This window comes from Solea solea, chromosome 1 (genome assembly GCF_958295425.1).
Source record: "Solea solea chromosome 1, fSolSol10.1, whole genome shotgun sequence".
Taxonomy (NCBI): Eukaryota; Metazoa; Chordata; class Actinopteri; order Pleuronectiformes; family Soleidae; genus Solea; species Solea solea.
This window is the reverse complement of record NC_081134.1, coordinates 22,475,007-22,492,836: the sequence shown is the minus strand read 5'-3', so window position 1 is coordinate 22,492,836 and position 17,830 is coordinate 22,475,007. Positions and strand designations below refer to the sequence as shown.

Below are 17,830 nucleotides of genomic sequence, written 5' to 3'. Positions count from 1 at the left end.
AAATTGGTAAAAAATATAGTTGATAAAGTTTGTAAAAGTGAAATAATGCAAATTCATGTTTAACAACGTGTCGTTAAATTCACGATACAACGGCTGTGTTTGAGTGAGTGAGTGAATAAACCAAAAAACTGAACCAGAATGAAAACACAGTGACACCTGGTGGTCGGTGTAAAACAGCATGGTTTATCCACATGTTTTTTTTTCCTCGGTAGCTGGACGATAAACGAGCCAGGGGTGGAGCAAAACTTGCGACCATTGCGACCATGACTTTCGCACACAGGGGACCGGTCTTAACCACTGAGCCACTCCACCCCCAACCATATACAACGATACTCATGTCAGTCCGATACTTGACAAAAAAGGAGGCGGGACATAATCTTAATTTATTCAAAGGCAGAGTCTGAGTTTATGGGTTTTACTTTCAACGTCATGTGATTTACAAGCTGCAGAACAATCATGTACTGCAGCATCAGCGCCATCCTGTGGCCACACAGCAGAACCAACATTTGTCAAGTTTCTGAGAACAAAAATGTGGAATTTGTGACGACTTATGATTAAAAATGGCAAATATTTCATAAAATAAAAGTCGTATTACGCCGAGAACACAAAACCTTTGTGCGACGTCTGTGTGTGGAACTGTTGTTTCATTCACACAAAAAAAAAACAAAGTCATGTTAGCACTCGTCTTCTGCGATTATCGGTGAGGATTACAGGGTGAAAACTGAAATAACTGAAAAAAATCTACATTTTATGGCACATTTATAACTCAGACATGTTATTTTTAGGTCTAATTTTCAGGTTTGTGGGAGAAAAACATTAAAAAATCATCTTCAATTATTGGAAGACAAACAATTTTTAAAAATATCAAAATATTTTTTTAAACAGTATTTTGTCATGTGACCACCAGTTAGAAGAGACTATACACAAACTGTAAATGTCAGAGATTCTAAATTCTTCAAAAACACAAAAACACAGATAAACACATTTAAAAACAAACATTACAACTTTTACATCTGTCAATCACGTCATGTGTGAATAACTAAATGAGACAAAAGCAGTGACAAAAACAAAGTGAAAAACGAGTGTAAACCTTTGAATAAAAGACAAAATCAGATTCACATTCATTAATCTGCAATATTCAGGCAATTTTCAAAAGTGGAAACTTTCCATGGGAACTAACGAGAATAAACTGAGAATAAAAATTTCAAATCTGAAGGTAACTTTTGTTAAGTGGCTAAAACATAAAGAAATCTAAAATTTCCCCTGTTTTTGTAAGTTTGTAAACCACTCACTCTCCCACACCAAAGCACAGTGATTTTAACATCACACACACAGGAGTTGTTGATCCACTGCTGCCTCCATCACTAAGTTCAAATGTCTTATTTTGTCACTTCAGATTAAAATCCTTTGTTCAGATTGACCTCAGTGACACAAAGTGACCACACGAGGAAGCAGAGGACCAGCAGCTCCTGTGTCCACACCATCTAAAATCGCTGATTTTCTCTATGAGGTTTGTGTGTGGTTTACAATCTTCAGTCTACGCTCCCTTACATGCACCTGTACATTCCTCCATCACATGACATGGATCTTTTATAAGAACTGTATGGACTCCGCCCCCTCTGGCTTGCACGTCATTTTCTCAAGGATTCACGTGGCGTCAAAAAAAGCAATTTTCCCGTTGGCCACAAAAGTAAAACTGTTGACTGTTTTAAAAAAAAAGTGCATAAAACCCCAAGAAAAATCCTATTTCCCCACATTTTCTTTAAATTATCCAGAATATACAGTAAATTCTCATGAAAAGTTTCCAAAATTCCCCAACAAAAGTTCCCATGGAAAAGTTTCTGGAAATTTACTAGAAAATTTAATCCAGTGTTGTTGTTGACAACACTTAACGCAGAATGATGAGTCATTCTCAGCTTCAGAGGCACAATGAATGAATGAATGACAGCAGGGATCATCATGATCATTTAAAATCCAGAGATAATAGTGAAGAATAATAAGAGTTGTAACTGTAATATAAGTTGATAAGTTAGTGAATAAGAATAGAATATAAGTTCTTAATAAATCAGTAAATAAGTGTTTGGTTCACGTCACTAGATCTACTCGTTTTTCTGCTTCCACACCTCGTTTCAACTGAATCTGGACATTTGTTTCCTCCTGCTGGGAGCACCGGGTGTGTGGAGTTTGTAGCGGTTTGTAGGAAGTGTGCTGTAGCCACGGTGTGACCACTTCCTGTTAATGCTGAGGTTTAACGACAGTCGTGGAAAATAACGTCTAAAACTAAAAATAACAAACAAAAAAATGTGTTTGTTTGTTTTTTTAACTATTGACTGTAAGTTTTTTATAACACAACAAGTCTGTAGCTCTTATTTTGAAAGCCAAGGAAGTCAACTAGTTTGGACAGGAAGTTAAATAGTTTGGACAGTAAGTCAAATAGTTTGGAAAGGAAGTTTAACATCGCACAGACGTGATCAACGTAATTAGTAAATAAAAACACGCTAACACTAACTTTTGTTTTCACATTTTTTCAAAATCCACCTCTTGTGTTCAAACATAAACTACAAGAAAACAAATAAATAGCATAGTAACAGCAGGAGAAAAGTGCCCCCTGTTGATGGCGAGCTCCACCATGTTGTGTGGGGCAAACAGGAAATGCCACTGTGACTTCCTGTTGAAGCGTGGCGTGGAAGCTGTTCTGTAAACGTCACCTGACTCGAAGGTGCTTGAACATGCGATAAGCGTGTAATAATTCAAGTGTAAATATCGTTACATTCCGTATCGGCATCGCCTGACGTCTAAAGCTGAAAAAAAAAAACGTTGCAATCGTCTGCGATTAGTGAGCCTTTAAGGCACTATCGCAAACTCAAAGAAAACATTGGTTCTTCCAGTGTCGCTATGAACAATGTTAGCGCTAGCATTAGCCCCACGTGACTAGTTACGTTGGTTGTTAACTTGTGATAAATCACAAATTCCTGCTTCAGGGGAGTAAACTTAAGTAAATTTAAGTACACTACCGGGGCCGAAGAGCTATGTTTGTCAATCTTAATTACGTACGTTTTTAGCTTTAGCATTAGCTTCGGGTAATGCGGAAAACTAAAACTGTACGTGATTTTTTTACGTCCTTGAATTCATGTGTTCACGTAGGCAGCAGAGATTTAGTGTTTCATATTTTTTGTGTGTAAAGTTTTGTCGGGCCTGAAAACAAAAAAGTGTTGGGGACAGAAATGATGAAACGCAACAGACTCAGACACTCATACGTTCACCATCGACGTACAAAACAAACACAGGAGACTTTTGGTTCCACTTTCACGCTCCGATCTTCACCCCCCCCCCCCAATGGTGCATCATCATGCAAACCATGCAAAAGAAACAACCAGAACAATGAAAATGTATTCATATAAAAAATAAGTGTTAGAAAATGGCATAGCAAGTATATGTTTCCCATTCAATCTCTTTTCTGTTTCCTGATATCCTGAACTTCGCAGTGTCTACACTAAAAATCGCATGCGTCACATGCAGTGCGGTTGGCTTTGCAGCGATAAAGCTTTTGGGTGTATATTATATGTAGATTAATGTTCTTTTTCATTTCAGCTAAATCTTTTTGCGAAGAGTGCACTGTACAGAGCTTTACTTTACAAACATCTGGATTCCCTTTGTCGCTGGGCATCTCCACACCATGGCTCTCTGTCTGGACTGCGGTTGGTTGATGAGATCGGCAGTGGCCTCTGGAGGTCATTGACCTGGTGTCGTCGTGGCGGATCAGACCTGTCCGAGTGGTTTGGTACAGAGATGTGGCTTTGACCTAAACTGGTTTAGAGGCATGGGCTGGATTTAAAGGTCTTATCTCAGAGTCTTGGATCCCTGTGTGACCACAACCTCACCTCATGGTGGCGTGGTCCACACAGCGTCGCCAAATCCCTCTCCTGTGGAGGAGAGGGGCAGGGGCCCCCCACTGGGGGTGAAGGGGTCTGTGTCAGTATCTGTCTCCCCCTCCGCCAAGTAGCTCGGCCTGGGTCTTGTCCAGGTACTGTCCCCAGTCGCTACCTTGGCCCCCGTCGACAGGTCCTCCCCTTCCTCCCCCTCCCGCTCCCCAGAGATGCTGAAGCCGCTCGGTGAGCGCTCGAGCTCCTCATGATTCACCGACAGCATGGAAAGAGGTGAGTCAGCCCCTCGCCCCCCTGTGGTCCTGCCCAGCCCCACCGACAAGTCCTGCAGGGAGCTGATTGGCAAAACTGTTGGACGCTCCGTGTAAGTGGGTATGGCAGCCGGAGGGTTGTGCTGGTAGAAGTGTGAGTGCGGTGGTTGATGATCTGGAGGTACGCGACCTCCTCCTAAGCCCAGAACATCTCCGCCCCCTCTTCCACCCCGACCGTAATATGGATTCAACTTGCTGACCGGTGGTACCTGATACGCCATGTGAGGGAACGCCTCAGTGTAGTCCAAGAAAACCCGCCTGATCTCACCGCTCTCCGTCGGATTGCAGGTCTCCAGTGTCATGTGTGCGGTGCCGGCTGAGTCCACCTGCAGGTGCTCAGTGTGCTGGATGTGCATGTCCACCAGGAAGTCCAACTTCTTCTCCATGTCCTCCACCTAAGACAGAACAGACTCTCAAACAGGAGCTCCAGATAATTTTCAAGAGTTGGGTATTGACAAAACAGATGTTGTCTGAGTGAAAAGAGTTCACAACAGCGGGAGAACCTCTGGAGCACCCATGTGAGGGGGAGGAGCCTGGGTTGAGGATTGTCCAGAGTTTCTGCTGCTGTGTTCTCACATGACCTCACTTTCAGACATTATCCGGAGCTTAGACAAGGGAACAGGAAAAGTTCCTGAAAACACCCAGAACGACTGCTACGGACATTTGTGTTAACAAATACAGATCCTTGACAATGAGGATGTCGGGACTTCAGTCCAGGTCTGAAAGCAGCTTTAAACAGAGGACTCACAACACAGAACACACACAATGCCCATTCATTTTGAATGTGGCAAAACCATCCTGTTGCAAAACTGCATTGTGGGTCTGCGTGTGGTAAAGGTTGAGCTTTTTAACATGGCAGTGTGAAAACCCGTCACTCAATCAGTGCTCTATTTAAATTTAAATCTTTAAGTTAAGTTGTAGGACAATTTGCAGCTCAGTGTTAGCACGACTCGCTGTGAAAGACCTCACAGATATTAAAAATCTTCTTACTGTGGACATAAATATTCGAGGGAGGGCTGTCTCCAGCATAAAAGATCTGGGCGGAACTTAAAGTGGGCGGAACTACAAGTGATTTGGACGACTTGAAGTTCCCGCGCACTGTGACCTAACTTTAACACAACATTTTTTGTTCTGTTTTAATTCTTTTAATTTGCTGATATTTATCTCATGTGGTTCTGTGTGATTTGGAGAACTTTGGAAAATTGTGCTTGAGTAAAAGCAAAGCCATCAAAAGTTTAACTAAAATGTTGTTTTTGTCCCACGTGTCAGAACATGTGAAGTTCTGACCTGTCTCTCCACCCTGACAAATCTACCCATCATGCTTTGGTCGTCGGCATCTGGCATGGAAGCAGCTTTGGCGATGTAGGTCTCGTGCCTGGAACACAGGGACACTGAGTGGACGTGCACTGCACAAACTTTTATTTGCACCAAAAATCTGAATGAGTGGGTGACAGTACCTGGGCGACTGATTTAGCGGGTAGGTGAAAGGCGTTTTCTGCGTTTTCTTGTGTTTCGGGGTGAGGGGGGGTCCAGGGGCAAGGATCATGTCGATCCTTCAAGGAAAAGAAAAACTGGATGAGCTGGAGTGAGAGGAAAGCTTTGATTGGTTCAGACAGACCGTGCGGTACCGCTGACCTCGTCTGGAGGTATTTAATCCTGCAGAGCATGTCCAGGTGTCCGGCAGAATACTGCTCGATCACGTCCTTCACATCATAAGGCCTTAGAGTTTCCTTAAACCGCTTCTTGTTCAGGAGGAACTGCATGATCCTGTGAGACGCAGAGTTCACGTTAGTCTTACAAGAATAATCCTCAACCACCAATAATTCTTCTGTAGTGTTCTGAGATTATGATTTTCTCCCAAAAAATATAGCAACTGTACACCCTGAAGGTTACTAAAGGTGTACTTTATGTAGCCAGTAGGTGGCCCCTTGGACCGCTAACATGATTTAGGGAAATTATGATGAAATGAGATTCAGGCTTTTTTTGGAGCGTTTAGAAGCACATCTGCACACAGTATGGCCCGAGTGTAAGGAAGATCGGAGGTCCATCAGCTCCTCCTGTAAGATCCACTGCAGCCAGATTGAGTTAATGTCGTTCCTCAAGCTTTTTCTACATCTGCTATGATCTTAAACTGGAGCAATCAGCTGAGTGAAGCACCTACACTGCATTCTTTAAGTTTGCAAGCTCACATAGAAACTATGCTGAACATGATCCTCACTCATCAGCTGTAGGATCAGATGTGAAACATCTTCCAACTTAACTCAACCGAGTCCAGTTGCCTCCAGCCGACTCCTGAAGATGAAGTGAGAACCTTCACAGACATTTGCTCAAACGTGGTATACAGAGAAGAACATGAAGAACCATGTGTCTGTTTTGACGGAACAAATGTCGGAAATACTCCAAAGATGCTGCTTTTCGTTTGAGATGTTTTAAATGAAACCCAGTTCCTGACCTGACTGCCCTGATGACCAGCTTCAGTGTGGGGATCATCTCCTCCAGGAACACTTCTGGAGGGAAGCCCCGGTCCTCTAAGGTTGGATCAGCCAGAGCTCCGGCATCTGACACAAAACCAGAAACCACATCAGAAGAAAATAAGACAGATTTCTTTACCATTTTTAATAAATGTAAATCTCGTACCTTCAGAGCTCTGGCGGAGTGTGTAGGCCTTCATGCGGAAGGCGGTGCGGAAGCGTTCGCGGTTACTGAAGCCGGCAGGTTTGGGCTCCTTTGAGGGACTTTCCTCAATGGAGTCGGCGTGACCTGTTAGCTTCCTGCTCGATCCAGCTGATAGTCTGGCATTAGGAAGGCGAACGCGCTCGAGTAAACTCAGCTTTTGGCTAAAAAAAGGACAGAAAACAGCAAAAGTGTTAATATTATCAGAGGAAAGAGGAAGACGTGATCAAACGTTAACAGAAGAAGACACTGGACCACCATGAAAAGAACGTTAATCTGGCCTTGTTGGAAAATAAAATCATATAAACATCAAAAGACCTAACGTACAAATCTAAATGCTAAATATAAATAAGCAGCGAGCGTCCGCAGAGGCATAGCTGATCACCTCTGACAACGTCGCTGCTTATAAATACTATAAATACTAATAAACTATAAATACATGACATCTTAATACATGTTTAAGATGCATGTAGAATACATGTTTGAATTCTAAATAACTCATTTCTCGCCTCAAATGATCTTAAAACTTTGTTTGGGACACAGAAAAATATCTATTTCAGGTTTATATTTGTATTCTGTGCTGCTGTGTTCCGGTGAAATGCATTCTGGGATACATTCAGAGATGTGGGCGGGTCGGTGCGCACTGACAGGCATGGGCTATTTGCATATTTTCTAAATATTTAGCTTTAAATTTAATATTTAATTTCTCCCTCACAAGTGGAGAAAGAAAAGTATGAATGAATTCATACAAACGGCAAAACTTTATCCAAACCAGTGGGAACTATGCAGGATTTCGAACAGAATTTAACAACAGAGTCTTTGTGATGGTTAAGTGTCTCCATTGCCCCTACTGTCTGTTACCGGAAAACCAGCATCCTCAGGATCAGAATTATTGTCGGTTGTTGTGGGTCAAAAGGATTGCATTTTTGAGGAAGTCAACATTCCTCAACAAAATGTCGCGCAAATCATGAACTCTCGCAGATTCAAAAGGTGTCACTGTAACTTCGCTGTACATTGACCGATCTGCTCGAAACTTTCAGCGTCAGATACGGAACGCGGCCAGATCACGTGCACACATGGAAACTGAGCCGAGAGCATAGCGCCACCTGCTGGCAGGGTGGCTTTTTTTAACAAACAAAGATCACGGTATTCTAAAAGAATCCCCCGTCTTGTTTCAGCTTTTCCTCACAGAGGAGACAAAGTCCCAGTCGTCAGCGTCTCTGTTATTGTCCGACAAAGACGAGCGATCACAGGTCAGAGAAGACTCCTGTGGGTTTTAGAGGCAGAGAAACCGGAGCCCACAGCTGCCACCGCGAGGCCTGTGAACCCCGCAGTGTTCTCAGAGACTTCGCTCCCACAGCCGACGCACAATACCAGTCTCTCTGTCGCCGCGGAGACAGAACTGAGAGGCAGATTACTGCGCTGAGAGAATGTCTCTGTGATCAGACACGATTATCCACAGGTTCTCTGTAAACCAGGCAACACAGGGACAGCGAGGACAACAAGGACAACGAGGACAACGAGGATCCTTATCTGCCATGGCTCAGGTTTCCCAGGTAACACACACACACACACACACATTCTCACACTGCTTACTCACTGAGGACACTCAGAAACATACAGTAATTACCCCATTAACCCTAAGAACCTAACTCTAACCTTTGACCCAGTGGTTCCCAAAGTCTGGGTCAGGATCCACATTTGGGTCGTGGAAGATTGTTTTCCGGTCCCTAAACACATTTAACGATATTTCTTCACCTGCAAGTTTTAAATAAAGTTTTCATTTATTCAATGTCTCCATGAGGACGACTGGTCCTGAACACACACACACACACACACATTTTCACCTGCAGTGAAGGATTAATTTTTTTTTATCTTGGACACGCCCTGACATGACGGAGAAATCATCAAACTCAGAGCGTCTAATGTCTCTGAACTGTCATTCATAATTGAAACATAACTAATGGACTCACTAATAGGTTTCTATTTCTATAACACTGACATCACCCAGTGTGTGTGAGTGTGTGTGTGTGTGCGTGCACTTGTGTGTGTGCACTTGTGTGTGTGTGCGTGTGTGTGTGTGCGTGTGTGTGTGTGAGTACACGAGCGTGTGATTAAAGAGCGACACACGAGGAGGTCGTCTCATGTCATCGTTCACATATTTACTGCAGCCATTAGCGCCTGAGATTTATTCTGCACTTGATTTAATGTCCGAAGCCGTTTGAAGGCGAGCGTGAGGATATTCTGGGATGAGTGAGGTCAGTGTGTGGGACCCACCTCGCCATGACCTCCAGGTGATCCTTCCTGTGGACGAGATGCACAGTTAACATTAAACACTGTGGTGAGTGGGTGTGGAAAAATGAAATCTGTACACATGCGTACATAATGTCAAGAGGGACAAAAAAGTCACAAGGAGGCGGCCATTTTGGATCAAAATGGACCAAAGTCCATAGCGTAAATCAGTGATTTTAGCTGCTGGTCCTCTGCTGCCTCGTGTGGTCACTTTGTGTCACTGCAGTAAATCTGAACAAAGATTTTCCTGTTGGAAAAGTCTGTCTGACAGTGAGATAAAGACGTGATCATGTGACGTAGACATCGTAGAAACTGAAATTGACGCAGACGTCTTTTGTAAAGTGGTTAAAATGTGTTTTTCTGTCCCTTTCACTGGTTTTCAATCAAGTGTTTGCAGCACTTTAAATATGATATATGACAGCAGCCAAAGGAGATCAAACATGTTCTAAAATTAGCAATAAATAACAAATAAACAAAGTAATATAAGATAGAAGTGAAGAGAAATCTAATGTTTGTGGTGACGTTACCTGATACAGGGGAAAGAGATGACTGTTTCATAAAATCTCCACGTGGCGATGAGGTCTTCTCTGAGTGGATTGGTGGAATAATATCTCCACGCAGACTTCACAGTTCAGAAGAGAAAATTCATCTCAGATTAAACAACAACAATTAAAGAGTAACTAAACCACTTTTTTTCAGGTTCAAACTAGTATATAAGGTTATCTAGTCAGTGGTGGGCTGTCAGGGCCAGCAGGGCCTTCTCTGCTGGCCCTGACAATATCAAAAAAGTATTTATTTTTTATTTTTATTATTATTTATTTATTTATTTTTTAATAATCAAATGAATGTGTTTCTGAACGTGTCTGAATTCAATTACTTTTTCAGTATGTTATGATTATATTTCCAGAAAGAATATGGTTATTTTTTGTGAAGCTGAGCTGGATTTTCCTGGATGTCATCATAGCTCCGTGGACCTGCTCTAGTAGTATTGCTGGCCTTTCGTTGAAGCTGCCATTTCCTATTTGGTTATAACTTTGACTGACGTGTGTCGTCAGCCAATCAAAATGTGATGCATAGTGACAGAACACCCCAGGCCCAGCGATGTGTCTGGCCCTAGCCCCCGCTGTTGTCATCAACGACGTTTGAACCTTTGGCGGGTTTTGAAGTAAGCTATGGCCACTGCATTTACACCACCGATCCATCATGTTTCTGATCTCCGAGTGTTTGGAGAAAAGAAGGAAATTATTTCAAGAGGAAGACCTACACCGAAGAGGTACATCATTTTACGGTAGTTTGAGTGTTAATGATAAATTTATAACATTTTTTAGAAGTGGTGAGGACAAAACTGTTGATCATAAATAGTGCCGTGGACGTGTTCCCCGCGTAGCTGACGCCTATGCTTATGTGGAAGCTTGTTTTTGTGTCATATAGTGGCTTGTGAAATTGCGGTTGCTGAGTGACATAACGGAAAATGTGGTGGTAATGATGCAGTAGCCTATAGATGTGCAGTGGTGTGCGTGTGCGCTATGGTTGTTGCAGATCAACTGTCTGGTGAATATAGTGCATAATAGTGTGTTTTGTATGTGGTTGTGTTTGTGCGTGTTTGTTTTTATTTTTTACTGCAGCGTGCGCCTGTTTATTTGCTCTGTTTGTTGTGTTTATAACATTTACTGAACCCAAAAACCCTTGTCTCTGACTCCAGCTGTGCAGCTGTGTGTGAGACGTCCATTCTGCCCAGCAACAGTGAATACTATTTTCTGATTGGCTGATAGGTCGCTAATTCAAGACAGCTGTATGAATGAACTACACAGAGCAATCTGCCTTCACATCGATTTATAGATTATTCATTTGTTTGCGGTGACTTTTATCAGCGTGATAAGTGTGTGAGTGTGTAAACTTATAAATGTGTGTGTCTCGCTCTAAACTGCTGCAATTTGCACTTGCAGTTGCTCGATGGTCACGCCCCCCAGCGGGGATCACTCACTGATAACTCCCTGCCCACTTTTTGTGGACTGAGTCAGCTTCAGGACAGGGTTTAGTTCCTCTTTAAGAAGTCTCACCTGGATGAGTCCAGCCGCTGGATGTCTGCGCTTCTCAAAGTGCTTCTGTCTGTGTTGCTCCTGGACCTTCAGAGCCAGACCTGATCCCAGAATCCCCTGCAGCCAGAAACACAGTCAGAACCAGGACCAGCTCGCAGGACACGCCTCCACTGTCTCCTGTCCTCTGTCTACTGTCCTCTGTCTACTGTTCTCTGCCTCCTGTCTTCTGTCCTCTGCCTCCTGTCCTCTGTACATATGTCCTCTGCCTTCTGTCCTCTGGCTCCTGTCTTCAGTCCTCTGTCTCCTGTCCTCTGTACGTCTGTCCTCTGCCTCCTGTCTTCTGTCCTCTGCCTCCTGTATCCTGTCCTCTGCCTCCTGTCTTCTGTCCTCTGCCTCCTGTCTCCTGTCCTCTGCCTCCTGTTTTCTGTCGTCTACCTCCTGTCCTCTGCCTCCTGTTTTCTGTCTCCTGTCTTCTGCCTCCTGTCCTCTGTCTCCTGTCTTCTGTTCTCTGCCTCCTGTCCTCTGTCACCTGTCCTCTGCCTTCTGTCTCCTGTCCTCTGCCTCCTGTCTTCTGTCCTCTGCCTCCTGTTCTCTGTCTCCTGTCCTCTGCCTCCTGTTATCTGTCCTCTGCCTCTGCCTCCTGTTTTCTGTCCTCTGCCTCCTATTTTCTGTCCTCTGCCTTCTGTCTCCTGTCCTCTGCCTCCTGTCTTCTGTCCTCTGCCTCCTGTTCTCTGTCTCCTGTCCTCTGCCTCCTGTCTTCTGTCCTCTGCCTCCTGTCTTCTGTCATCTGTCCCCTCGGTGTCAGATTATCAGTGATAAGTATGACCCTAACCCCGTGAGGTCAAAGGTCACCGGGGAGGTGGGGCAAGGAGCTGTCAATCACAGCTGCACTAAGACGCAAACAAAAAGAAAAGAAAGAAAGAAGGAAGGACACTAAGAGGACAGTATGGACTGTCTATCCTTCTCCTATTGGTCACATGTGTCATGTGACACAGGAGCCGGTCACATGACCACGGGCTGATCTGTAAAACCTAATGAAACATATACACAAAGAAATTCAGCACATTTTGTTGTGGGGGACCCAAAAACAGATCTCCTGCGACCCACGTGTGGGTCCCGGCCCAGCCTTTGGGAACCTAAGGCATTCAGAGGACGTGGACTCACTGCAGGCAACGCGAAGAAGGACACGCCAATCAGAGCGAAGGTTCCAGCCAACAGTCGCCCCGCCCACGTCTTTGGTGTCTTGTCCCCGTAGCCGATGGTTGTCAAGGTGATCTGCAGAGAGGACAGAGACAGTGTGTGTGTGTGTGTGTGTGTGTGTGTGTGCTGTCCACGTCCATGTCTCACAGCGTCGTCATCATGGACCGTGCTGTTTAACGAGCTGCAGCCAGACCATAATACACACACACACACGGTCAGAACCTGAGGACAAAGTTGTGATCGTAGATTCTTTCAGACTCTCGGGTCAGAACCTCATGACAGTGATTTATCGTCCTTTAAACATTTGAATTTACAAGAATAAAACACTCACACACAGCAGTGAATCAGAGCAACTTTATCCTCCATTTATTCTACTTTTCTTCTCCATTTGAGTCAAATTAAGCGTTTAAATATTTATCTTTAAAACCAGTTTCTGCCATTTTTCAGCTTGTTAAATGTGAATATTTTCACCAAACACAGATTTATTTGTGGATTAACGTAACGTAACAGAGTGTCACATACCAGCCCCCACCAGAGGGCGTCGGCGTACGTGTCAAAGTCCTGCTTTTTGGGCTCGGCGGTGGGGTCGTCCTGGTTGGACACGTCAACGGAGACATCGTCCTTCTCCACCAGGTAAACCAGGAAAGACGCGAGGATCAGAGACAGGAAGCCGATGTACCAGGCTGTGATCAGCTCCTGCACCGACGTAAACACACCACACGGTGTGAACCCTCATCCTGGGGGGTTCTGCTCTGACCTATAATGCCTTATTAGACCGTACCACCAAACAACATGCTACGCTAAGCTAACTTTGAAATACTTAATGTCATAAACATTACAACAGTTAGCTTTTACTTAGCGAGCTAATGTTAGCTAACAAACATAGATAATTTTTCTTTTAGTAAAGTTAGCTTCACATCCGCTACTTTGCTAATGTTAGCTAATCACAGCTAACGTTAAGGCCAACTGTTAGCTTTAAGTGCTTGTTTAATTCTTGCTAACATTATGTCCTAACACAGATTTGACAGCCACTTCCTGTGAGCTTTTACTCGGCGTATTAGCTCCTGTTAGCTGAACACTGCTAACGTAATGGCAAAAAGGGAGGTAATGTTATTTTTTACACTGATTCGCTAACGTTGGCTAATTATTGCTAAACATTAAGGTTCACTTCAGCTGTGAAACTTTTGCTTTGCTAATTAGCTAATGTTAGCCAATCATTGCTGACATTATGGCCAACTTTAGTTTTGACACAAGTGTAATGTTACCTTTAACGTGGCTAAATTGCTAACATTAGGCTAACATTATGTCTTAAACTTTTACTTAGCTGACTTGCTAACATTAGCTAATCAACCCCTAAGTTACTGCGAACTTAAGTTTTGACAGGGACCATTACTTTGCTAATTAGCTAACGTTAGCTCATCATTGCTGATGTTAGAGACAACTTTATTTTGAAAGGGACATAACATCTAACTTTTATTTTGGTAATTTTATCTCAGAATGCGATGCTCAGAGCAAGAAGTTTATTTTGAAACAGTCGTACTTTACTGTGTGCGTAGATCGCAGAGCCCAGCAGTTTCCAGGTCCCGCCTCTTCGGTCCATGCGCAGCATGCGCAAGATCTGCAGGAAGCGAAGGCTGCGCAGCGAAGTGGCTAACACGTTGCCCTGGTTACGCACGGCCACGACGGGCACCGAGGCAATCAGCACGAAGATGTCTGCGACAGAGGAGACGAGGGCGGAGTCAAACATGTTCACGTCAGGAGACGATGACGATGTTTAATCTCAGATTCTCACCTAAAATACAGAGAGGTTTACGGGCGAACTTGAGTCGTCCTCTCAGTCCTTTGTAACGACAACAACATCCTGCCGCCCAGATCCTCAACGCAAACTCTGCTCCGAAGATGAAGATGGCAAAGGTTTCCTGAAAAAGAGAGAAGATACAAAAAATGAATGTAAATGAAACTTCGTATTAGTCCACCATGTTTATTGTTTTTACTTTGTAAACGTCAGTTTACATTTCTACGATATCTCACGTCTTTATCGCACTGTTAAACTTTTCCAACAGGAAACTGGAGTTTGTAAACACTCACTCTCCCACACCAAAGAGAGAAGATCAGTGATTTTAGCTGCGGGGACACAGGAGCTGCTGGTCCTCTGCTGCCTCGTGTGGACACAGTGATGGAGGCAGCAGAGGACCAGCAGCTCCTGTGTCCACGCAGCTAAAATCACTGATCTTCTCTCTGGGGTTTGGTGCGGGAGAGAAAAAACCCTGAACTATTCCTTTAACAGGTTAAAGCTTTATTAATAATGTAGAAAACAAATGATTGGTTCTCACCAGAATAACGAGCCAGTGAGCAGAATCCTTCTCATGTTCTCTGAACGTGGTCAAAACGGCCAGAATCAAACACCCGAGGACGATTAAAAAGCTGCAGAGACAAAAACAACGACAGCACGAGTCATGATTCCACTGCAGCAGGTGTGTGTGTGTGTGTGAGAGGAAATAAAAGAAATCACAATCATGAGGGCAGAAACATTTAAATCTGACGTGCAGTGTTGTTTTCCCACCACTAGAGGGTGATGCATGTCCACTGCAGCTTGCAGAGAAGGTGAAATAATTCACGTGAGCTTTATAAAATAACGAAAGTCTTTATCATGTTGATGATGTAAAACAAAGTTAGAAAACGTCCTCAGTATGTGTTTAATGTCATGTTTTTAAATCCTTGTGTTTCTCTCCAAACTCTGACATCAGCTTCTTCCCTGAGTGTGTGTCAGATTAACTGCTGCACACAGGAAGTGTGAGCACAGAGACAACTCATATCTGCAGTGAAGAAGAAACCAAGCGCTCTGTTTCCACATCATTAACAAATGTTTCCTCTCGGTCGACTAAAAAAACAACAGAACAATAAAAACCCGTCTTTTTCTTAAAATAGTCTCTGAGAACAGATTATAATCCAGACGAGACGTTCACTCGCTCCCAGCAGAGAACAGGATTTATTACGATGTCGGAGTTTAACGGAGGAATAAGAAGAAGAGACAAAAACACAGAGACAAGTGTGTCAGTGAAAAACCATGAAAACTAAACATTTAAACAAGGAAACGTTTGTAAACTCACTCTCTCACACCAAACACCACGGACAAGATCAGTGAGTTCAGCTCACAGGTCCTCTGCTGCCTCATGAGGTCACTTTGTGTCACTGAGGTCAAGCTGAACAAAGGAAAGCTGACAAAATGAGACGTTTGAACTTGAAAGTGATGTTTGTGTGTGTGTGTGTGCGTGTGTGTGCGTGTGAGGCAGCAGTGTGTGTGTGTGTGCGTGTGAGGCAGCAGTGTGTGCGTGTGTGTGTGTGTGAGGCAGCAGTGTGTGTGTGTGCGTGTGAGGCAGCAGTGTGTGTGTGTGCGTGTGAGGCAGCAGTGTGTGTGCGTGTGTGTGTGTGTGTGTGTGTGAGGTAGCAGTGTGTGCGTGTGTGTGCGTGTGAGGCAGCAGTGTGTGTGTGTGTGTGCGTGTGAGGCAGCAGTGTGTGTGCGTGTGTGTGTGCGTGTGATGCAGCAGTGTGTGTGTGTGAGGTAGCAGTGTGTGTGCGTGTGAGGCAGCAGTGTGTGTGTGTGTGTGTGAGGTAGCAGTGTGTGTGCGTGTGAGGCAGCAGTGTGTGTGTGTGTGTGTGTGAGGTAGCAGTGTGTGTGCGTGTGTGTGTGCGTGTGATGCAGCAGTGTGTGTGTGTGTGTGTGAGGTAGCAGTGTGTGTGTGTGTGTGTGTGTGAGGTAGCAGTGTGTGTGTGTGTTAAAATCACTGATTTTCTCTGTGGACTTTGGTGTGAGAGAGTGAGTGTTTACAAACTTTGCTGTTTTTCAGCCATGTTTTCACAGACTCTTGTGTTTAATGATGAACTCTCCAACTCTCTGTGGAAAATAACAATCATGCTGAATTTGTACACTGGACGTCCAGAGAGCAGCAACCCCTGTGACCTTTGACCCACTTTCACTATACTTGTTTCAGTGACAAATAAAGCTCATTCTGATTCAAAGGGCAAAATGCTTTTACATATCACGAGCAAGCGATTTCACAATATAAATGTAACTTTAAGTAAAATTGACGTGTTTAAACTTCACCTGGGGAAACTGACTTCACCTACAGATGCTCGGGGGGGGGATGCAGGGCAGAGCCACTGCAGCAGACTCGCTGTGTGTGAGCCAGACTGTGAATGGCGCGCTGCACGTTTGATGCAGGGCCGTAGGTAAGTGGGTCAGGGGCCTAAGATTATATTTAGAATTATTCACTTTCGGTCAATTTTTTTTTTGTTTCAATGCTTTGAAAAGCACCCCCCCGCCCCCCCCCCCCCGCCGGCAGAGTCATCACTGCACAGCTGCGTGAAACTGCAGTGACTTCGTTTTATACATGACACACACGCACACACACACGAGTGACTAGTGACTTTGCACCAGACTCATGTAGTTGTTGGAGATTAACCCATGTTTTTAGGTGATCCACAGTTCAGCTTGATTTGTGTGTGGGACGTCTCTTCCTGTGACGGCAGTCTGACCTACTCAGCACGATGTTGGAACCTCGCCTGAGCGCTAGTGGAAACGCTACTTAAACCGCGGCGGGGTGTGGTGAGGCGAGGCGAGTAGAGCCGGGGAAATGCGCCACAAAGACACTTAAGCCCATGTTGCAGTGAGTGAATGTGTGAATGGGTGAAAACTGTGGTGTAACGCAGCTTCATCAACACTAGAAAAGCTCTAATGCCTTCTCTAGATTTAGAGTGAACATCACTTCATTAGTTTATCGAGAACATTAAAGTAAACTGTGAACAGTGAGGTTTAAAAACCCGGCAGTTTCACAGACTCAGGCCTGAAACCACAGACCGACGTGGTTTATTGGCCTCTAATTGATCACAGATTGATGAGCTCTGACAGTTTAAGTGATTGTGGAAGTCTGGTTAAAGTGAACCTCACTGAGGCTCTCACTCTCTGTCCCCCACTCTTTGTCCTGCAGCTGATACTAAGTGACAGCACACACACACACACACACACACACGCACACACACACATACACACACACATACACGCCGCACTTTCTGCATGTGACTGAAGCGTTCAGACAACGTGACGAGCAAAAACCTCACCTGCACACGTTCAAAGATCATCACCTGTCTGTTAAAAAAAGGGGAATGTCCTCGTCTGTCCTCGTCTCCAGAGAGTGAAGGACAAAATCTAATTATCCTAGATTTCCTGGACGAATAATTAGGGTCATTCCAAAGCAAATGAGCTTTAGTGACGGACAGACGAGTGGAGGAAGAAGACAAAATAATGTCTCCCAGAGTCAAAGTGTGTCTGAGACGTTATTAAAGTGAACCAGGTGAAACCCTGAGTCTGAGAGACAACTAACTGAGGCCAGTTAGCATCGTTCAGGACGAAGTCACAATCCCAGCAAAGAAC

The 17,830-nt window shown here is 44.2% G+C and overlaps 1 protein-coding gene across 1 annotated transcript in view; it reads right to left on the bottom strand.

Annotated features, from left to right (window-relative positions):
• Window positions 1-371: 371 nt before the first annotated feature.
• The window catches only part of kcnq3 (potassium voltage-gated channel, KQT-like subfamily, member 3), a 53,055-nt gene continuing 35,596 nt past the window's right edge, over window positions 372-17,830 (bottom strand). Inside the window, exons 3-16 of the mRNA XM_058627171.1 lie at window positions 14,733-14,823; window positions 14,192-14,318; window positions 13,940-14,112; window positions 12,922-13,095; window positions 12,364-12,474; window positions 11,221-11,316; window positions 9,688-9,782; window positions 9,146-9,172; window positions 6,833-7,032; window positions 6,648-6,753; window positions 5,831-5,962; window positions 5,653-5,748; window positions 5,483-5,570; window positions 372-4,590 (exon numbers count right to left, since the gene is read on the bottom strand). Coding sequence (XP_058483154.1) covers window positions 3,883-4,590; window positions 5,483-5,570; window positions 5,653-5,748; window positions 5,831-5,962; window positions 6,648-6,753; window positions 6,833-7,032; window positions 9,146-9,172; window positions 9,688-9,782; window positions 11,221-11,316; window positions 12,364-12,474; window positions 12,922-13,095; window positions 13,940-14,112; window positions 14,192-14,318; window positions 14,733-14,823 — 2,224 coding nt within the window. The 3' untranslated portion in view covers window positions 372-3,882. The remainder of the gene's footprint in view (window positions 4,591-5,482; window positions 5,571-5,652; window positions 5,749-5,830; window positions 5,963-6,647; window positions 6,754-6,832; window positions 7,033-9,145; window positions 9,173-9,687; window positions 9,783-11,220; window positions 11,317-12,363; window positions 12,475-12,921; window positions 13,096-13,939; window positions 14,113-14,191; window positions 14,319-14,732; window positions 14,824-17,830) is intronic.